This window comes from Cyprinodon tularosa, unplaced genomic scaffold, assembly GCF_016077235.1.
Source record: "Cyprinodon tularosa strain WSP-4 unplaced genomic scaffold, ASM1607723v1 ctg38, whole genome shotgun sequence".
NCBI lineage: Eukaryota > Metazoa > Chordata > Actinopteri > Cyprinodontiformes > Cyprinodontidae > Cyprinodon > Cyprinodon tularosa.
In genome coordinates this window covers 53,500-77,100 of record NW_024039096.1, presented here as the reverse complement: position 1 = coordinate 77,100, position 23,601 = coordinate 53,500, and the positions used below count along the sequence as shown (strand labels likewise).

Here is a 23,601-nt window from a genome sequence, read left to right as displayed (position 1 = left end):
ACTTCTGTCGGATTCTTTTCTGTATCTTGTTGTTTGTAGATAAAATGGTGATTCAGAAATTCAAAAACATTTGCTCAGTGAGCTGCATGTGTGCGCGAATGAGTGGATGAGTGAGTGAAAATGGCAGCGTTTTGTTTGTACAGAAGAATGTGTTGTTTTCTTAGAAGGGTAAGAAGAAAACAGTAACCAGACACATCTTGGTGGGATAAAGGTGAAAAAAACTGTTTAATAAAGTCATTCTTTTTTTTTTTTTTTTTAAAGACAAAAAAAGCAGTCGCTGTAATCTACACTTTTTTTAGTATGTTTCAGCTTATTTTAATTTATTTTTGTACTGTGATGAAAAAAATAAAATGCACTGATGGTTCAAGTTTGTGTTTTGTAATTTCTTCTGGTGACGTCCTTTATCTACCCCTCCCAGAGTTGTGCTTTGTGCAAAAATGTTGGGCCCACAGCGCTGTGGAAAAGTATTGACCCCCTTACAGTTTTACTTGCTAGAATGCTTCTGTTGATCAAACATTTTTGATATGAGGCAAATATAACCTGAGTGAACACAAAATACAGTGCCTAGCTGATGATGTTCTTTATGAAAGGAGAAAAATATCCAAACAACCTGGATCTACATATGCGTATTTGGCGCGGACCGACATCTTGTGATTCCTGGCCTTTGGTTATCGTCCTAATCTTGCATCTACTTTGCCAATGGAACAAGACAATTTACATTTGAAATAAGAAAAAACTATTGCGTTGTCTTATTTTAAGTGCATATCATCTAATTATCTTATTTTAAATGTCAAAATACTAATTCCATTGGCAAACTATCTTATTTACCTGCTCAAATTAAATGTAAATACTAGGGATGCACGATATAATCGGCCCCCTATCGGTATCGGCCTTAAAACTGAATATCGGACATCAGCCATATATAGGATATTTTATTAGCTTCTGAGTTTCTAAAGTCTAAAAAAAACTACTTCTTCTTCCTCAAAAACTTCTTTTTTACAGACTTAAAAACTTCTAAAGACGAGGGAAAAAATATTGATACATTAAAATATCACAATATCTTCATATGCTGCTATATTGCCATTTAAAAACACCATATCAATCTCTTTTACTAATGAAATATTGCTATATGTCATCGTTATGCTACGAAATCCCCCGAAAATTCACGAAATTTTGCCATATTTTTATATGTTGATATATTGACGCGGTATCGATCTATTTTACTAACAAAATCTCACAAGAATTTGCAAAATATCACGAGAGTTTGTAACGGAACGATGACATGTCACGAGATTTTGAAAGTAAAATAGATCGATACCGCGTTTTTAAAAATCTATTTGATATCAGCATATGAAAATATATTTGAGTTTATTATTTTTCAAAGTGTCAGAAATGGATAACAAAACTGCTATTTTCAATGACTACGTATTTTTGTCCAGCTTTAACATCAGTATCGATATCGGTTATCGGCTACATGAGTTTTAAAATATCGGAATATCGGATATCGGCCAAAATCCCAATATCGTGCATCCCTAGTAAATACACTTGATTTAAGAAATTTTTACTTAATTTCAGATCGTTTTTGCAGTGTGGGATCAACTTGATTTAATTACTTGTTACCAATTGAAGCATTATAATAGAATGACTATGCTGTGATCATAAAGGGATGGACATGGTCAGCAATAATACTCAGGTAGGCTGTTGGGTTGACACCATGTTCAAGTGGTAATAAGGGGCCAAAAGTTTACCAAGAAAATATCCTCCACACCATTATACCACCACCAGCATGATCTGTAAATAAGTAAAAATTTCTTAAATTAAGTGTTTTTACTCTTTATTAAGTAGGTAAATGAGACAAGTGCATTGTCGTATTTCGAGTGTATATTGTCTTATCTTATTTTAAGAGTAAAAATACTAATTTTATTGGCAAACTATCTCATTTACCTGCTCAAATTAAGGTTAAATACACTTAATTTGAGACATTTTCACTTATTTCTAGATTGTTTTTCCAGTGTGCAGTGAGGGTTGAACTTTTCGACTTGAAACTTTTTCTTATTTCTCATTTCACCCACATACACACATCGCCAAAATTCTTGGTACCACTTGTTTAATGAAAGAAAAAAAAAAAAAACCCACAATGGTCACAGAAATAACTTTAAACTGGCAAAAGTAATAAAAACAAAAATAACAAACGAGAGTCAGACATTGCTTTTCAGCCATGCTTCAGCAGAGTCGACTTAGATCGCCTTCGGCTCAAACTGTGATGAATGATGAGATCTGACACTAATGTTCTTTGAGGTTGAAGTTCACCTCTAATCTCTTTAGAAGTTTTTCTGGACTCTTTTGTTACCATTCATATTATGCGTCTCTTTGATACGTCATAATTTTCCTTCTGTACAACCAGAGCTCTGTCTTTTTTAGGGGGAAAGAAAGGGCCCAAAGCAACACTGCAAAAAATGGAAATCTAAATAAGTCATTTTTTCTTAAACTAAGCGTATTTGTTTTTTAATTGAGGAAGTAAGTGAGACACTTTGCCAATGGAACAAGACAAATTACATTTAAAATAGGAATAAGCAACTGCATTGTCTTATAACAAGTGCATATTATCGAATTATCTTATTTTAAGAGTAAAAATACTCATTCCATTGGCAAATCATCCCAATTTATCTACTAAAATTAAGGGTACATACACTTGATTTAAGAAATTTTAACTTATTTCTAGATCATTTTTGCAGTGAAAGGACCACTAATTGTGATAGTTAAAAGGAAAAAAGAAATCTCTGGTTTATTCTACATTAAAATTACAAAGCAAAATTCATCATTATAGTTTGCTTATATTTAATTCAAGCAGTTAATCCAAGTGAGCCACAAATACTCAGATATTAACCAAAATATGAACGCCACACAAGGGTTAAGAACATTTAACCGAATCACACCTGAGGAGTTTAGTTACTGTTAGTAAAGGTTACATTTGTAACCAGTAAGAGCAAAGTGATATAAAAAGCTCTGAACGTTTTAAGTTTTTACTTATTATCTCCATTTAAGAAAATTATTAGCTGAATGGAACATTCCCATTTAAAGGTTAGCATTGTTAGCCTCAATGCACTGATTGCTTTATGAAAGGCCTTTTTATTTAATGAATATCATCCATAATTTTGTACATTTGAGGTGAGATTTGAAAAAAGGGCACAGTAGAGACAAGGCCGTTTTTCCCCCATTTGTTTCCTGTTATATAAAATCCATAATTGGCACCAATTAAAGCAGGTGGATCCTCAAGTCTTGATGCTGTTGCATAAATTACCTACTGATAGTTTGGCTTTTTGTCATCTCTTGGTTAAACGGCTGTTTTTGGGTAAATTAAAGTTGTTCTCTATACTTTAGAAACAGCAGCTGGCGTTGGAAGTTTTACATCAATTACACATCAAGCTTTGCATTGATTATAAATGAGGCAGAGACTCAGAAGCAGCTACTGAAGCAAAACAAAATTTATTTATAAACTGATTAATTCAATATTTCTCATTGTGGAACATCATAAACAGCCGATTCTGAATCATAAAAAAACAACACAGAGTTACAGCATTTCCCTTTAGTTTTACCTGCAATGTAACCCATTTTCTATATGTTTTATGGAAATATTACAAAATATAAATTTAATCTTAAAATAGGCACATACTGAAGGAAAGGTGCATACGCTGATTTAACTTAAAGCAAATGAGAGCAGAAATCACTGAGAACGTAATAAAATATAATTTGGCTGACATGGAAGGGTTGAAAACATGAAGCAAACTTAAAAATCCTAAAGCACAGGACGGTGAAAAACATAGTGGAAAAACAAAGATGACATTCATATTTAGACAGTTCTATCAAGACATAATAAGATGCCCTTTCATTTTTTTTAAACTATGTTCATCATCAACAAAACGTCCAAAACAATTAAAATATTAATTTTTTCTTCAAAAATAAATCAACGGAAATAACTCTGTCAATTTTGCATATTTTTTCCCCCTTTAAAGAATAACATTCTGTATGGATCATAAGCTATTTTTCAGAAGGTACTTTGGGTGGAGTGAAGAATCTGGGAAGTTTTGCAAGTACTGTGTATGAATCTGAAAGATCTCGTTATTTGCTGTAATTTATTATCCAAATTTTAAACTTTTGCAATCTCCAAAAGTGGTTGTGATTATTAGTTATTGTGGCTTTTTGTAGTTCTTTAAAAGTTCCCTTAGGCTTTGGCTGCTATTTGCAAATTTTCAGTCCAGTTTTGTGTCAACCCATCATTTTTCTTTCCAATCACGTGCTTAAGAAATAAAAAGTAGACATGTGAGGGACAAAATTAATTGTGTCAGGCAAACAAAAAATGAAAATAAAATTTAGTGCAGAAAACAAAACCTGAAAATCAGATCTTAAACATCTGACAATCGTTCTTTTATCCTTCAGTTCCTCAAATTTACACCAAGTATTCAGTCAATAGGTGTCAGAGAATCATTGTGTTAGTGCAAAAAAACAAAAACAACTAAATAAAAACATTTTCCCTCTAAAGAACTGTGTACTAATCAGTTTTTCATAGATTAAGGACAAGAAATTGGACCAAACCCTGTTTTTTGACAAGTTGATAATAAGAATGAAACAAACTATTGAATAAATATGAAAACCAAAGAAACAAACTTTAGACCACAGGAAGAACTGCTGATAAAATTCTGCAATAGAAATTGGTCCACAGAAGGAAAAAAATCAATGTCATAAAATGAATGACTGAAATTTTTTGCACAGTACTGTAGATAATTTTTCCAGAGTGTTGTTAGCCTGCATATTTTCAAAATACTTAAAATGATAAAACATATATTTGTAGCCATATTAATTGTGTGCTTTAGGTCAGCAAAATATCAGAAAAAAAAATGTATATGCGATAATATAGATGAATGTCAATGATGACGAGTGATAACTTCTGAAATAGCTAGGTCTACGTTTACTTGAATAAAGATTACAGGTAGTGAAAAGTCCTTTCAAATACTGGAGTCTTAAATATTTTTTGCTATATTTAAAAAAATAAGTGAAAAGAAAAAACTTTCAGCTAGAAGCCTGTTCTTGTGTAAGCTAATATTTACTGGATAGGATGATAAATTAGAGATTAAATGTTCAGCTCTAACCCGCATTCATCTAAAGGGTGCATTGGGATATCCCCATTCACATCCCACTGCTGTTTTTTTTTTTTTTTTTTACTTTTACACAAAAAAACTAAAGTACATGATAGAGAAAAACCAAAAAAAAAGAAAGCAAAATCCCTGTGTGAGCTGCTGGACAGTCGGCTGACCCGTTTTGGGCCAGGAGGCAATAATCTAACAGCAGGAGTCGTGTGCAGACATGCAATGACGGAGAGGAGAGGCAGGGAAGCAGAAATGAGGCTTTGTTCACCAAACCCTCTTTGGCCTGGAGAGAGAGAGGCTGTAGTAAGAAACGACACTAAGTCCATCCTAATGATGAGCCGAGCGGAGAGGAGAACCCTGTGGGTGAATTCCACGCTGGGGGACATGCAGAGCTGCACTGTTTTAGTCCACACAGACAGAAACACACGGCTTTGATGAACGTCTAACAAAACCCACACCTCTTCCTAGATTTACACTTTTCAAAACAGGTCTTTCCCGTCTCAAAGCGCTTCATCAACAAACAGTGCAGCAGATTAAAAATAGCTCTTCAAAATACATTCTCAAAGTAATTTAGAAAAAATAAAAACCTTCATACAACACCCAGGGAACCAAACCAGAAAACTCAGTCTGGAGGACAAAAAAGGGGTTTTCTCTGTTTAGTCATTTATCTAACAACATTTGGCTTCATTTTGTCTTTTTTTTGTAATTCCCTTTTAAACATCTAGAAAAACAAGATAACATTTTTGAAAAAAAAAAAAAAAACTTCAATCATCTAGAACATTTTCCCATAAGATTATTTTTCACAAGAACAAAGATCAGGAATAAATATTTTATCTCAGTTATTTTTTTTTTTAGGATATTAGGAGCTCAAATCTCTGCTCTGGCTGTTCAATCAGAGAGTGAATTTAAATAATGAGCTAATGAGTTTGTAAATATGTGCTGTAAATGGCATTAGCTAATGTTTAATGAAACCAGATTACTGCAAACTATGGATCGCTTGTCATTTTTAAAGCTTTTGCACTGTATGTTTTTTATACCCCGCTCCTAATTGCATACCATTTTTTTCCTCCTGACATTCTTGTTGTTGAAATGTGTTAAAAAAACACATTCTGTAAATAACTAACACCATAGCAAAGTGATGACTTTAGCACAACTGACACCTTGCAGAAAATAAACCAACTGAAATCACATGGATTGTGTTATTTGGGTTTCCAAACTTTGAGAAAAGTAAAAGTAAAGTCTGACTGAGGAAAGCTTTCCGAATGTGTCCAGCTCTGTCTTTTTGGTTCAAGTGTCGAGCTTTGAGCTACTGAACGAGCTGAGAGAGGATAACCTGTATCTTTATTCACTTAAAAACGATGTCCATCTCTCTAAAGAATTTTTGTCTTTCTGGACCATATCAAACTCTTCCAGAAAACCACTGAAAGCCGTGATCTGAAAATAAATGAGTGGATTGAAGCTCAGTTTAGAAGCTTGAGTTCACAAAGGATTAGACAGTTGGCAAGGTTACCATTACTAAACCAAAGCATTTACTTTTAAAGCTGCAGAGAACAAAAGTTATTTTATAATTTGGTTAATGTGCTACCTGTAATTTCGCTTTTGCTAAGCATTAGTTTAAAAAGTAAACGGACTACATTTCCTGGCCTTAGTTGCACTGGTGCTGTAAAACCCTATTTGCATGCACAGCAACAGATGGATTATTAAATACCAACATGCTTCATATAATAGGACGTCAAGAATATGCTCAACACATTCTGCCAAACATCCTGCTATGAAAACTAAATTCGGTAATTAAGACTTTGAGTCTGATAACATGTAAGTAAAGCAAATATTTCATCATCTCCTGCAGGTAGGGAAACTCTTTGATAGCACTGATATATTCTGAAAGCATAAATGGTGCACATTAAAGCAGATAAAAAACAACCACCTTCATTTTTTAAGAGTTCCGGTTTGAGGTGAATAATTTATGGAGATGCAGGGATAATAAAATCCCTTCAAACCTTTGGATTTTGATGACATTGTGCAACAACTGTGGGTGTGGCAAATAATCTGCTCTCTCCTTGATTAACACTAATAAGTATGCAACAAACTTCATATTGCACAAACAAATTAAATCAAATACAAATTTTAACCAAAGCTACCGTTCCCCTTTGGTGAATAATAAGTGCATTTTGTTATAAATCTGTTCAACTGATCATTCTTTTTTTAACTACACTAATAAAAATAAATGTGGCTTAGGTTAAAGAATCAATCCAAGAGTAGAACTACTTTGTCACATCAACAGCAGCTCTGTAAATCAAAAGAAATATAATCTTCATTATAATCTCAGAGTGGCTGGGAGCATTTATAACGTTTTTCTTCTTTGGCCCGTTTTAGTTCCCAGGAACAGCCAGGATGTACCCGGCTCGGCTCTTGGTGAAGTCCGGATGTGACTGGTTGATCTTTGGCTCGACCACGACCGTGCACTTTCGTCCATTCATGCTGCACTGGATTGGACTGGAAATGTTCACCTGCAGCTTCCTCTTCTCACTATGAAAACAAAAGGAAATGGAGGCATGAACAATTATTAAGTATGGGAAGAAAATGATGAAACGATGAAGCCAAAAACATTGAAAAATGAACATTTAGTGACTAAATGTTCATTTTTCAATGTTTTTGGCTTCAGGGGTCTGCAACCTTTCATATCCAAAGAGCCATTTAACTTCAAGTACGACCAAGTCGAAGTTGTTTAGAGCCGCAAAATATCACAACACTTTACAAAAAAACAAAAAACCTATTTATTCTTTTTATTATATAAATGAAATTTTAAAATAATATCACCGTAATACACAGAATTCCTACATTAATTCAAAGAATAATTGTACTTAAAACAGATTTCTGGTTCTTTTTTTATCATTCATTAATTCTGGTATTCATTATAGTACATTATTTAACTCTTTATATACATTTTAAGAGCCGCTGGAGACCCCTGATTTAGTCAGTCATCTCCAGCCATCATGAAAGTTTTCCTTGTAAGTTTAAGAAGTTTACCAACCCCTGATCAAAATAATACATTTTTTTTTTTTACCTCATTCTGCCACCAAGCAGAACTGGAACCTAACAGCCATCATGATATTTATGCATCACCATGGTAACGCTCATAAAGCTGAAAAACCAAAGAAAACTCATCCCTGATCAATCCCTGCAGAGGTTCCCAATAAGGAAATAAAAGAAAGGAACGGCACATAATAATATTTTATCCAAACGGATCTGAAACATCAGCTGCTGTGATGATTTGATGAACTAATTATCAGAAGAGCTCACTTTATTTTTAGACCACCCTAAAAAAATGTCTTAAAAAAAGCCTAAACAAAAGTTAATCAAGAACGCTTAAAAGATATCAAAAAGTCTTATTTAATTAATTAACATATAAACTAGGGTTGTCATGCTACTAAACTTTTCAATTCAATACCGATACTAAGTAAAATATTCGATACTCAATACCATTTTCGATAGCACAAGGATAAAAGCAAAGACTCCAAAATTCTACAGAAATATTTTCATTAATAAACAAAATCCAATAAATAAATAGAATAAACAATAAGAACAATATTTTTGAGCTTTTGTTCTTTGCACAATATTAAGCAAGCTTGATAAAAAAATTAAAATTAAGTGTTCCTTTCTTGGCTATGCTTTGCAGACATAACATAAAAAAAAAAATAATTCTCAGCAGCCCCAACTGTTACAAAAAATGCCTGAAACTGAAAAGTGCACAGAATTATTCAATCACACAGTGTTTAGAAAGTGCATTTTCCTCTATTCGGCACTTTAGATGAATGACTGTTTAGGTGCCACTGGTGGTGGCACTGTATCGATACTTTTGAAAATGAGTATTGTATCCGGATACAACGTTTCAGTATCTATATTTTTTTTTAGTATCGATACTTTTGACAATCCTAATATAAACTTCATTTCAGGAGCTCCGAAAACATTCCAGCAGTTACCTCAAAAAATAACAATACAGCAGAGAGGCGCCCCATAAAAATACTTCATGCTTTAATAATAATTCATACTTATACCTTGTTAAATTTTAATCTTATTTTCTTATATACACACACGCCTAGGTCCGTAAGTTAAATCAATGTCATATCACTTCATTATAAGTGTCACCATAGCAACATGCAAACCAGCCATTTCAGGTGAATATGAAGCATGGAGGCTAGGTATCCTGACAACGGATAAAATCCAATGGAGGCCAACAAAAATGGTTTCTATATTTAAACATAATATTAATCAGAAAAGCAATCGGAGCGCAGAGCTTCACCAAGCAGCAAATTATGTCCCATACTGCGATTTCCACCTATAGCTCAAACTCACACATGATCTGGATCATTGTCAGAATTTAAATAAATTGTACCTTAGTATGAGATCCAATTTTGGTAAAATTTTCTTCAAAATAATTTCATAAATGTATAAATAAGGCACACAGCATGTGTCTGCAGCCTCTGGTGTCTGTTCTGCTCACGTCTTCATTCACTCTGCTTTATTGTTTGATCAGAAGATCAAGAATTTGAGTGAGGCATGGGTGACCTTTCCTGGGTTTTTGTCTTCAATATAATACCTCTGGACTTTTTTGAGTCTGATGCTGAAGCTGTCAATAGTCACTGCTGCCACCCTCTGGTTTAGGAAAGAACTGCTTATTCTGCTAAATAATGTTGAATAATCCTTAAAAAAGATTCCCGCATTCGAATTATGATGTGGATCATCACCAAAATGTATTGAATTGTTCCTTAAACTGAGGTGCATCTTTGGAAAAAATTCATTAAAATTTGTTCATAACTTTTAAAGTTATGACGGACGGACAGACCAGCAAACACAGAAATTCGACTAAAACCTAACCTCCTTGGCAGAGATAATCAATCAAATATTTTACAAGTGGATTAAACAACGTGAAGCTGTACATTTCCCAGTTTTAATGTAGCCAGGAGCTAATGTTGCTCGTTGTGGTGTTTTATACTACGCATTATGCATGCGTAATGCATGTAATGCACACCTCCTCATTGTTTGAGCCATACACAGTGCAGTAATTATATTCATAAAAAAAGAATTTTTATTTTTTTATTTAGTTCAACATTTAATTCACATTTAATGGCATAATAGTATATTTAATGTCTCACGTTATTTATTTCATAATATATTTTGGCCCTGAAGATGCAGGAAAAGGTCCAGAGAGTTATTAGACAACCTTTATTTAGAGACGCACAGAAACGATACCTGGATCTGATATTAGTCCAATATGGACTAATTAGCAGGATTGGATACGGAGATCCAATCCAGTGCCCTTTACATGGAAGAGTTATTTCTTTCTTTTTGTTGCTTATTTGTAAATGAATAATATCAAGTTGTTACTTGGTTACCTTTTTTCTAACAATGTTTATGTCTAGGCTAAAGCCTTCACTCACACGGTGAGATATATGGTTCATTCATTGATTAAACAGTTAAACCGGATCAGTATTGGCCGATATTCTGAGCCCAGGTATCGGATTGGATCTATGCATCTCCATTTTTACCATCCATCCATCCAATTTCTGACACGCTTAATCCCAAGTGAGGGGTGCTGGTGCCTATTTGGATGGGGTACACCCTGGACAGGTCGCCAGTCCATCTCAGGGCAACACAGAGACAAACAGGATAATCAACCATTCACACACTCACACCTAAGGAGGATTTAGAGAAACCAATTAACCTAACAGTCATGTTTTTGGACTTTGGGAGGAAGCCGGAGTACCCGGAGAAAACCCGTGCATGATCAGGGAGAACATGCAAACTCCACGCAGAAAGATCCTGGGCCAAGAATCGAGCCCCATTTTTATTATCATCGTAAAATATTCTAGTAAAGCTTTGCAGATTAAAGGAATATATGTGAGTGTATATTAGTGGCTATGATCAAAGGGAGCAGGATTGTGTAAGAGAATAACATCCTTTATGAAGGATGACAGTGCTGAACCCTTACTGTGTTTTTTGTTAACCCTCTGAGTGAATGTTTAGAGACTATGAACCTTCCGCCTCTAAGGGCTGAAAAACTGAATAAGTGTAGAAATCATCCAGGGGAGATGTGAAAAGAACGACCTATCCTGTGTTTCTGGACCAGAGAGCAGCAGTGGCCGGGCTTTTAGTGGCTGTCAGAGCCAGTTAGACCTTCTCTAGGTGAACTGGGGCTTTGCCTCGTTTGCTCTTAAACAGGATCGATGGAGAGACTCAGCCAGTGATAAAATGTGTAGGAATTGTGGGGAAGCTGAGGCAGACAGAAATGCGAGATGCTGTTAATGTGATGGAGACTGAGAAGATGACTGTGATAATTGCTCTCTGATTTAGGAGGAGCGGGTGTATGAAGTGATGTAAATATAAAGCTGCAGGGCATGGAGGGCTGAAAGCATGATAAATAAATATGCATCTGATTCTGTTCGGTGAAGTATCCGTTTTGACACCATTTTCTGGTGACACAGTTAATAATTATGTAAAATTAATTTTGATTTTCATTCTGTCCCCTTTTCATCTAAACTGAAGATATCAGTGATGAACCTGCTGAATCTGACCTGTTGTATGAAGATAGCATTATAAACCAGGCTTTTCTGCCCACGCTGCACTCCTTTGCAGAGCATGTGCAGCTCGGCTTATCCAGGGTGGAAAGGCTCAGGGTAGCGCCGATGCTGGTTTCCATAGAAACCCCCTGTGAACCCAACTCCCCCATCTGTCATGGCTGCCAACCAGCCAACGGCACTGTTTGTGAGAGTGCTCTCTCTCTCTCTGCTCCTGTGTGCATCGCTCATCTCCGTCTCGTCTCACTGTGCTGCTGGAATGCCAGAGGGAACGATGTGCTGAGCGGAAGGTGTGGAAGGTGAAAAACACCGAAATGTTCCCGTCAAAATCACCTAACAAAACAGCTCACATCTCCGATCCAAAAATAAGCAAAGAAGCAGCACTAAACACTTCCTCTCTAAACAGAAGATATGGCAGCAGTTTAGTTTTAAGTTCAGCGACTGGCTCTTACTACGTAGAACCGGCTCCAGCCAGCCGGACCTCCCTCCCCCCTGAGGGCAGACTTGGTCCATCAATGGATGGCCTCTCTGACTGGAAAATCAATTCTTTCCTTTACTCCAACCCCCTGCCCCCCGAACGATCGCATGTGTCCGTCTTTGCCCTTCAAGCCATGCGAGTCCAAGATCACTTTTTCTCCCAAGGTAGTTCTCTTTGTGTGGACGGAAAGAAGCTAGAGAGAGAGAGTAGGTAAAAAGGAAATTTGGCAAGAAAGAAAAAATTAAAGGCTGAATGTCAGCTCATCCTTCATACCTCATTCTTGGTCAAACAACCAGTAGATTATTGGCTTTAATGCAATCCAAATAAAATAGAATCAAACATTCACTGAAAGATAAAGGGAAAGTACAGTATTCAAGTTCTTTTCACATGGATTTATTAATAAATAAATCTACTATTACAGCCCCTTACAAAGGAAGGGAAAATGATAGTGAAGTTAAAGTCGTAGGGAAGCGGCTGTTCCAACCGTTGCATTTCCGAATTCTCCCGAGTGGTGCCCGACTTTTCATGAGTGAATAAAGTGAATTTCATTGGTCAATTTTCAAGGGAGCGATGTTGTGGTGGAAGGTTCGCAAGCAGGCTTGGTTGTGGCCGGTGCCTCGGAAGCATCTTGCTAACCAGTAAGCAACTTATTGCTAGTAGGTTCCCAATGGGAAATTCCATTGGGACCAAGTAGCACTAAATTGGTGACGTAGCAACGACGCTGTCAAGGAACGCTATGGACAGCGGAAACATGCAAGAGGAGGAGAGTTTAGTGTCGGAGGTCGAGGATGAGTCTCCTCCGTCATACATTTTTTATGTAGAGGAGGAAAGCTGGGATGAAAATGTTGTGGAAGAGGACGCCAGGGCGGCAGAAGCTTGGTTTGGTGTAGAAGGCTTACAGCCGTACATGTTTGAGCCCTTGCCTCGCAACGCTGAAAGTTCTGTTAGCTCTACGCCTGCTGAAGACACAGACGTCCATCCCCGTGAACACTGGGATGGAACTGAATGGTAAGGTAAATAATTCTTATTTCTTATTTTAACCGTATATTAGCTGCGACATATGAATCAAGATGCTATGTCTGAACAAAATTGATTGACAGATGACTGTTGATATATGATTGGCCAAATTTAGGAGTTCAAGCTGACGTATAACTAACTGGCCTGCTTAAAATAATGAGAATAAAAAAACAACAACACAGATTTTAAGACAGGATACTGATAGAGTAAATTTATATACATGTTTAACACAGAATGATTTGACATTTAAATATGACTTCCCTACAACTTTAAACACATTTAGCCATAAACACAAACATATGAATAACAATTTAATTCAAACAAAAAGGGTGAAGCAGAAATACATGCAGTTTCACACAAAATCAAATTGACAAATTAGATCATACTGTATTTGGGTTCTTTTAAAAATATTTTTTTCTTTATTTTTAAAAATTTAGAGATAAGTAAGCAGACATTTAAGGTAATACATAGACATGTATAAGTTATGAAAGTCCTTAAGTATAGTTATTTGTTTGTTCTTAGTATGGTATTATTAAATAACAGACAGCTCAACAGTGTTTGGCACCAGAAGAGAAAAATCTACTTTCTTGGAGAACAGTAGTAGCTAGGTTACCTGCCCTGCTTTTTGTCTCTTTATTTTAAATATGATCAGTGGTGGATGGGTTGGAATTTGTTGAATAATACATAAAAAATGGTTAAATAGAAAAAATATATTGATTTTAAAAGAAGTCTAAAAACATAAAAATCCAAGGTCAGTAAAAGGGGGGAAAGAGGCAGTGGGGGTTATTTTCAGGTCCTGAGGTCCATTAAAACGTCATTTTCTGAGTCATCCCTCTAACTGAGTACCTGAATGTCCCGCAAGCTGACGGCTGCTAAAAAAATCATGAGTGCTGCAGGTAGGAGAGGGTAATGGCACTCTGGAAAACAGAAGTTTGTCCTGACCCAAGTGAAATATTTTGTTACATCTGGGTGAGATAATATTTGTAAATAAATCTCACACGTCGACTAAAAAATATTTAAAATCTTCTTTATGTTTCACCACCAAATATAAACACCTTGAATCTCTTAAAAAGAAATAAAAGGACCGGCATCAATCAGGAGGAAACATACTTTATATAGAACTGGAAACCACCCTGCACAGATTACATGAAAAAAACAATTAAGTGTTTCAGAAGATATCTGCAGTGGATTTATAGCTTCATTACCTCTAGACCTGTTGTCTTTTGGTTTTATTAAAAGAACCATTTTTAAGAATATTTGTGTTTTTTGTTTTAATGAGTTGTGCAGTACCAAACCTGTTTTCAAGATTTTCAACAAAGAATTTGAAAGCTCAAGTTATTTGTTTTCCTTTTGTGGAGATTTCCTATCTAAAGCTCAAATTGCTACAGATGCTCATTGCTGTATGTTTAAGCTTTCTGTATTCCATTCATCTTTTTTTCTAACTTCCTGCAGCCCTCCTTTCTGTCACTTAAAAATGCAATCAGCACTAGACCTGACAGAAAGAAACCTGTTCCTCTCACTATGACACTTTCTGTGTCTCACATGGCTGCTTTGCGTGTCTCACATCCTCCTCTGTGCTGCATTCACACTGAGGAACAAATGGCACCATGCACTCAGCAGCACAAACTCACACCTACATAAAAGCTAAAAATAATCCAGAGCAGCAAATAGGTGGAACAGTTCTTGTCCCTGATAATCATAAAACAGACAACCTGATTTAAATCCGCTCGGTGGATGAAACTACACACTCTGCCCCAGTTAAAAGTAGATGTCGTTTAGGTGGGTTCAAACTGTGAAAATTGCCAGAGAGGCTGTTTGACTGCATCACTTTAATTAGCATGACTGTACCTTAGACCTGTGCAGTTTTCACGGAGCTGAAACTTGCAAATGTCATGGGTAAAAAATGGTAATAAAGAGGTAGAAAGTGTTTCAAAAAAATTAAAGGGGAAAGTATTTATATTTATTGTATGAGAGTGGATTTCAAAAATATAAAAGATGTAATTTAAATGATAGAAAAAGCTAATTTAAGAGGAGAGTATGGCTGGAAGGAAGATCTCTAGCAGGAAATTTACTTCTATATAATTCAGGCAACAGCTGTTGTTTATAAGCTAAAAGTTTTCTTTTGCAGCAGTTTTAATGATTCATGCATTCTCTATGACTAAGAAACATATGCTGATGACTACAGATCCCCTAAAAATCAATAACCGTTCCCCTGCAATCAATCCAGATAAATATTTAAGTGGCACTGTAGCTCATCATCTGACAACATGTTAATCAGAATCTTAACTGATGAGCAAGAAAACTAAGTAAATAGTCATTTTTATACATAACTCTTAAAATGCAGAAAGATAAGACCGAAAAGACAACCAAAACCATTTCATGATGTCATTATGAAGGCTATTCAGTGAAGAGGAATTGCTGACGCTTGCACATTAGATTAACAATGTTGGTTGACACCAGTTTTTTTGTCTGTCACAATAAATAAATTCAATAATTAGTATGAAACTATAAATTGGCCTCCAACTTGCTGTATTTAGATACTGGTTCTCAAAAATTGTGCTCAATTCTCTGGTTTAAGAACTTAAATATCCATTGCAATCAGTTTTGTCTTTGGTAGCCAATGTGGTATCATAAATAGGGCCAGGGCTTTAGTGCATTGATTTCGATTAATTAATTAGAAAGATTTTAATGCATTAATTGTATTTTTGTAAAATGTACTAAGGTCTCAAGAATCAACCTTTGTATTTAACGTTTTTTGTAAACCTGTAAATCTTACGCTGAAGCAGCCAAATAAGTGCTGGTTCACTTGGGGTTTTGAAGCTTGAAAAACAATCTCAGTGCAAATGATGTTATGGCAGCACAGACATCTGCAATTGTAACGTCAGCGTCGAGCTGCAGCACAAATTATCAAGCCAGCTCACATGAGACATGATGAGCTTCATAGTCAACTTAGTAAGTCCACGTCTGAAAGAGTAAAAAAAATTTTTTTTTAAAATACGCTGGTGAAGATTCTCAGTCATCCAGGTCATAGTCATTAAAAAAAAAAGTTAAAAAACAATCAACTGGACTTTGTTTCCAAGTTTGAAGATGTTTCGCTTCCCAACCAGGAAGTTTTTTCAATTCAAAATATAGAACTCAACTCTATGACATTTTGAATTGAAAAAGCTTCCTGGATGGGAAGCGAAATGTCTTAAAACTTGGAAGCAAAGTCCAGTGGATTGTTTTTTTTTACTTTTTTGGAATGGGACATCCTGCTAAAATGGGTTGTAACATGGATTGTTTGTCTTATTAACTAGTTTAAAGAAAAATAAGGTAGCCTCAGTAGTATATATGTTTTAATTTGACTAAATGTTGCATGTTGAATAGCAAACATCAAGCTCTGAAAAGCAAAACTTAAGGCTTAGCTCTGTTGTCAGTGTTACAAATGGAAGTTTAACTTCTGTTTGCAACAAATATTAAACTATTTAAGGTGGTATTATATGTCTTTTTTGAAGAAAAAAATTATATATAGATATATCTTTTTTTTTTTTTTTAACCATATTCGGTGAAAGGAATTTTGCTCTAATTAATGGTCATCTAATGAGCTAACTTAAAGTAGCTTTTCAAAAAGTTGCATAAAATATAAGGGGTTTGTAAACAAAGCTAAATAATTATAACCTACAAACAATCTGATGTTGAATAACATAAGTAATGCATTAAAAATAAAAATATGTATTGTTGTGCTTATATGTTTATTTATTTAATAGTATAGGACCAAAAATGCTCTTAAAAATGTAAAAGTTTACAATTGACATCTAATATGTATGTCATGAGCTAAATCCTGATCCGAATTTGAAAACAAAAAGTTATAAAAATATTTAACAAAATTGGTCAATAACAAAAAAAAAAAAAAAACAGCAGGAAGCAAAAAAGAAAGAACTGAAGCTTTAAAAATGATGATGGGGCTGAATTTCCCCAAACCTTACCATAAAATCATTTGAGAAAGACAAGAGTTAAAAACAAAATTAAATAGATCCCACACATCTTAAAGATAAACTCCATCATACGAGGGTGTTTATTAAACAACTGCACTGTGATTGGACTTTTAAAAAAGTCAGATCAAAGCTTAGGAAGTGCCGGAACTGCTTTAGGAAATTTTATTCCAGACAAGCATGAAACAAAGTTAAAAAGAAATCTCCTTTTTGATATGCTCAGAGTGTCTCTAAGTTTTCTGCTCAGCAAGCAATAGCTGGACTGCTGCAGTTAGGGAATAGAAAAGCTGACAATCAAAAGCTGCCAGAGGCTGAAAAATAATTCTGAATGTATAAAAATATAGATTCTATAGCGTGATGCTAAATTTGTTAATATTTCTGGCACTCAGTTTGTTTGGTTTTATGTGATCAACCAATCCAAATTTGAAAATAATTTAATTTAAAAAGGGGTTTACTTTATTTTATGCCCCTAAAATAGAACATAAAAAAGACCAGATGCCTTCACAGAGTAATGAAGTACAAATACTGTATTTTCACGACTATAAGGCGCACTTAAACGTCTTTTTTTCCCCTCAAAATGTGCAGTGCGCCCTATGGTGCGGTGCGCCCTATGTGTGTTGTAACTGCGACTTTTGAGACCACCTCATTGAGGAGATGATGAAAGAGTGGCTGAATGTAAGGAGACCAGGTGTTTTTTTTCCACTCATCACCATTAATCTGTGACTCCATGCGTGCCCATCTCACAGCTGATGTGAAAAACATGGGGAAACAAATTAACCCTGTGCTCGCTGTTCAACCGCTCGACATCGGTGTGAACTGGACCCAGCAGGTGCAGCAGAAGCAGCGAGTTTACATGCAAAGTCAATGGTTGACGCGCGTATAGGTGCAGCAAAAGGTCCTGCAGCGCGTTTTGAGCCGCAGGAGCGTTTAAGCATCTGAAGCGCCCCCAACGCGCTGCTGCTGCTCGAGATGGAAAAATGTAAGTTTTGCTGCTGGACGCGCCGCATCGAGATGGAAAAATTTAAGTTTTGCTGCTGAACGCGCCGCATCAACCAATCAGAGAAGCTGATCCGGGAGCTGACAGCGAGACAGACACAGCGCTCTGATGACAAATGATATTAACGCAAATGGAAAAGGCTGGATGGATGAGGGGATGATGAAAGCGTGGCTGAGGGAGGTGTATGTGAGGAGACCAGGTGGTTTTTTCCACGCATCACCATCGCTGCGTGCCCATCTCACAGCCGATGTGAAAAAAAGGTGAATCAAATGGATACTGTGCTCACCGTTATCCCGGGGGGTCTGACAAAGGAGCTTCAACCGCTCGACATCGGTCTGAAGCGGCCGTTCAAAGTAAGGCTGCGAGCGGCGTGGGAGCGATGGATGACAGACGGAGACCACAGTTTCAGGATAAGTGGAAGGCAGCGCCGGGCAAGTTACGCCACCGTTTGCGGATGGATCGTAGATGCTTGGACTAACGTGTCTGCTGGCTCTGTTGTTCAAGCTTTTGCAAAAGCCGGCATTATTTCTGAGGAGCCGCGCTGCACGGAAAGTGACTGACAGCGAAGAAGGGGAAACTGGCATGTCTGATTTAGCGCAGCTGTTTTATTCAGAAACAGAGGATGATGACTTTGATTAATACTTTGTAATAAATACATGAATAAAGCACAATCATACTCAGTTTTGCTCCCGTTGTATTTTTCTACCTGAAAACTTAATTCAACAGCCGCCTCTGGGCGGGTCTCCTCCTCTTCACCGCGGTGGCTGGCAGGTGTTTTTTCATCTAAATAATCTAAATCTTGCAGCTATATTTGCTGTGATCAGTGGGAATAAAGTAGTTTTAATATGTTTTTAAGTGAGAAAGTCCACCTGAAAACTTAATAATTGCAGTCAGTTCATCCAGATTATCTATTTCTGTCGGAGGCGCTCAGACCCCCACATACCAGCGGTGCACCGACAGCAGAAATCCTTTCATCAGCAGCCTGTAGGCTGGGCAGCCTCCGGATTCACGCGGTGGATGGCAGGTGTTTTTCATCTAAATAATTTAAACTGCAGGCACCCATAAAAGCGAACATATTCTGTCGGCAGGTTTCAGGATTTTAAGTTAATTTAGGAGTGATCACAGCGCTGTGTCATCTACGATGTGTCTGTCTCACGGCCAGCTGCCAGGTTTGATTAATACTTTTTAATAAATACATGAATAAAGCACAGTCATACTCAGTTTTGCCCCCGCTGTATTTTTAAATACGCAGTAGAGGTATTTAAAGGTAGTAGAGGACATGTACCTGTATATAAAAAACGCGCCCTATAGTCCGGTGCGCCTTATGTGTGTGTTAAATACAGAAATGGGACACATAACTGAGACTGCGCCTTTTAGTACGGTGCGCCTTATGGTCGTGAAAATACGGTACTTACTTTACTCCATTACTTATTTTTCTTCCTATTTCTGACTTCTACTCATTACATTTTCACACAAGTATCTGTACTTTCTATTCCTTACATTTTTAAAACAAATGTTACTCATTACTCTCGGCTTTGGTTTTATGTTTATAAATATTTATTTCACGTCATGTGCTCCATCCAATGCAGATCATTGGCGCCATCCACATCTAGTGAAAACTAATGTGATTGGATGAGTTATATAATGCAAACACTCATTGGTTAGCTCTTCGTCAAATTTATGCTGACGCCAAAAAAAATCATCAGTAGCAGTCAGGTGTTCCTTAAACTGCAAACGTGGATTGTCTATGCCATGCTACAATGTTGGATTCAGAAAAAGATGTTGAAATGTCTGAAAGGTCGAAAACAGGCATATCGGGAGATGGAGACGGAGACCAACAAGACCTCCATCCTCCTTGGCCCTATCTCAAAGAATTTTTCCAAATAGTCGAAAAATGTAGCATTCAATTCATATAGTGGCATCTGGCTGTTTTTTTTTTAAGGTCACTTTACACTTTTATACTTTAAGTAGTTTTTGGAGCACATGCTTTTTCACTTTTACTTGAGTAAAGAGTTCAAGTTGATACTTAAATTTTTACCAGAGGGTTTTTAAACTGCAGTATCTATACTTCTACTTAAGTAACAAATATGGGCCGGATCTATCAAAGGTTTGCGTGTATAAAAACGTGAGCTATTTCACTGCGCACGCTAAAAAATGTACAAACTGATCTATCAACAGCGTGCTAAAAGGATTTGATCTTTTAAACGTGCTAAATAGCGCCTCTTATCCATTTAGTACTTTTTCTGCAATGAATATGCAATACGGGGCGTTTACACGCAAAAGTGCGTCTTGTGGGAGGAGAACATGTAAATATATTAATTTAGCACTCGCAAAGTGATTTATCAAACCTGAAATCAATTTTGCTAATGGTATCTGACTCTATATTTAACACGTTTCAAAAGAAGGTGCAAATGGTCTGTATGCGTAATTGCGCACACATGGCAGCGGTTATTATCGCAAGAAGGAGACATCGAAATGAAGCAAGGAGACGCAGAGAACGCATTTTTTCACTCCATGTGAATATTTTTGGAATGAAGGAGGAAACGATCATCCAAACATATCGTTTATCCAGCATTGCCATTTTGAAGCTGCAATTCCAGTGATTTGCTCCTCACAGAGCGTCAGCTGTATTTGTTCCTTAATGCTGGTCAGAGGCATCTTATCTACTGTGCCCCCTCCTCTTTTGTTCGCAGATGTTTTGTTATATGCCAGTTTTTCTTTGGTTCGCCTTCTAATATCCTGGTATCTTCTTTTTACTTCATCCACTGTTCGCAAGGTTTCACCAACAGCGTTTACTTTATTACAGATTTGTTCACATATAGCGTTCCTCTGTGTGACAGTCACACTTCTTTGCTGTAGTTCACTTAAATGTTTGTTGGCTTCATCCACCAACACCTCCATTTTCATGGGGTCGAATTTCCTTTTGCGCTTTCTGCTGTCCAAACTCGCCATGCCGCAAACCACAAAACGCGCAAAACCATAATTTAAATAGGGCGTCTCCAACAGTTTTGCACCTGCCACCAGTTACGCAATCGCTCTTGTTAAATCACCCGCAAACCATGGTTCAGCCCCTCGCGCAAAATTCCAGTTTGCGAGCGCAAATTACTGCACACAAAATTGGATCTTGATAAATCCGGCCCTAAGTGTACTTTTGACACCACTGTGCCTTCATAAGTTAAATAATTACCCAAGTCCCCCCCTCTGTCAATAGATTTATAACTAGAGCAGATTTTTCCTTCCAGGACAATAATCCTAAACCTACAGCCAGCATTAAAACAGCTGGTCAATTGTGACTTTTAAGGATCAATGATACTTCTCCTATAATTAATTCAGTAGTTCTCCTATAGGACTATAGGAGAAGAACATTTAGTCTCTAACAAATATACAGAAGTTATTGTGTTTAATTTGAACACTTTGAACTATGGTATTTCCTTTGCTGTATTAAATACCTCCTTTGTGTTGCTGCTAATAACAAAGAGGCAAAAACATCCCAGAATAGAACTCTGAGGAGAGCAGAAGATGGATTCATTGACGAAATATGCAAAAAGACTGGAACCGACTCCATATGGCATCATCCGGTCCAGCCCCCTTATTCCCACAGGACAGGTAAGGAACAGTCAGGATCAGTGACACCTATTGTTTAATGCTGATTGGAGTCCACTCTTTTACTCATCAAACACACTTCTCACATCAACATTTCAACTGTTTAAGAGATCAGTGGGAGACGAATTAGGGGCGGAGACTCAAAAATCAAAGGTCTTTGGCTCCCTGGAGGATATTGTTGCTGCTCCACAACTGGTGGTGACTAACACGCTCTACAGAGTCATTATATCCACACAGCAGGTAGTTTAGCTAACCTTATATTTCCAGCAGGGTCGCCACCGCTGGACCTTTTCTTCTTTTGAAACCACTGAACTGAATCATACCCACCAATCAGCTGTGCCTTTGGCCTTTTCTAAAGGACACAATCTAAGGGATTGAAGGAGTCAACCTAAAACACATTAGGTAAATCAATACATTGACTCAAACAGAGACGAAGCAGATAAATACACGTCGGATCCCTTAAGTCTTTGTTAACGAACAGTGAGTGTTCACTTCCAGTGGTTACCTTTTCAGTTTTGTTCATTAAAGCCAATCAGGGTTTTAGGTCTTGAAATAAAACTTGTTGTATTGTAATAAGCTCCCTTTCAAGAGCAACACAAGTTTAAATGTTCTGAATGAATTATTGAGTTAGACGTAGATTAAGTATTCAATTCACGTCCTTGTAGAAACTACCATAGAATTATGTTTTACTCAAAACCACTCCATTGTAACCCTGTAAGTCTGTCAGTGATGACTTTTCTTTTTGCATGTTTTCTATGATGACTGGATTTGTGGAGCCAAGAGCACTGCGAAAACGATCTAGAAATAAGCAAAAAAATCTTAAATGAAGTGTATTTACCCTTAATTTTTAGTAGGTAAATACATTTTCCAATTGCATGAGTATTTTTACTCTAAAAATAACATAATTAGATAATATGCACTTGCAATACGAGATTGCAATTATTTTTTCTTATTTTAAATGTAAATTGTCTTGTTCCATTGGCAAAGTGTCTCACTTTTCTCCTCAATTCAAGAGAAATTGCACTTATTTTAAGAAAAAATGACTTATTTAGATTCATTTTTTTTTTGCAGTGAGTTAATTGTTGTCCTGCTGTTGTTAACACCTGTGGTGAGGCAGTAGTACGGGTATGGGGCATGTGACCGATATAGGGAGGATTTAATATTGATGCATCTAACATTCGTGGTGAAAATGAGACGTGCACAATGTGGCTATCAAAGCGTTTATAGCATTTTAAATCCCATCCGCCATTACTAAGCCCTACACAATATTTTGGTCAACTCTAACCGCTTTATTTCGAAGAGTCATTCTTAATCATGGTGATATCTATAAGCTAAATCATAAGATGTCAATGGATGTTTATATTTATACTACGAGGAGCTGTGCTTGTCCTCCATGTTTTTCCGTGTAGAACAGTCTGCGTAGTTACAAATGGAGGTGGGTAGTAAAAAGTAACATTTACGCAGTTATATTAAGCATAGTAACTTTTTGAAAAAAAAAAATGTACTTGTAAGTTTTACAGCATCGTACTTTTTACTCTTACTTGAGTAAAATTTGTTACTCGATCCATTGTGAGTAACTTCAATGAAAACAAGCTTGTTTTAAACCAATATACACCATTAGGAGACACTTTTTTTCAATTAAAGACATATTAGTTAAATGTTATTATCCATCTGCTGAGTCTGCTGTGTCATTAGGAGCTTTAATCAAAATACAATAAACGGTAAATTGACCTTTTAAACATACTTTAATTGTTGATTTTGCAAGTTTCATAACTCAGAAAACGTATTGTGAATATATTTCATTCCATTTGAA

The 23,601-nt window shown here is 36.3% G+C and overlaps 1 protein-coding gene across 1 annotated transcript in view; it reads right to left on the bottom strand.

Annotated features, from left to right (window-relative positions):
- Positions 1 to 3,467: 3,467 nt before the first annotated feature.
- LOC119791049 (unconventional myosin-Id-like) overlaps positions 3,468 to 23,601 on the bottom strand; it is a gene marked incomplete at its 5' end in the record, with an annotated part of 66,303 nt that continues 46,169 nt past the window's right edge. The window contains one exon of the mRNA XM_038296885.1: positions 3,468 to 7,673. Coding sequence (XP_038152813.1) covers positions 7,517 to 7,673 — 157 coding nt within the window. The remainder of the gene's footprint in view (positions 7,674 to 23,601) is intronic.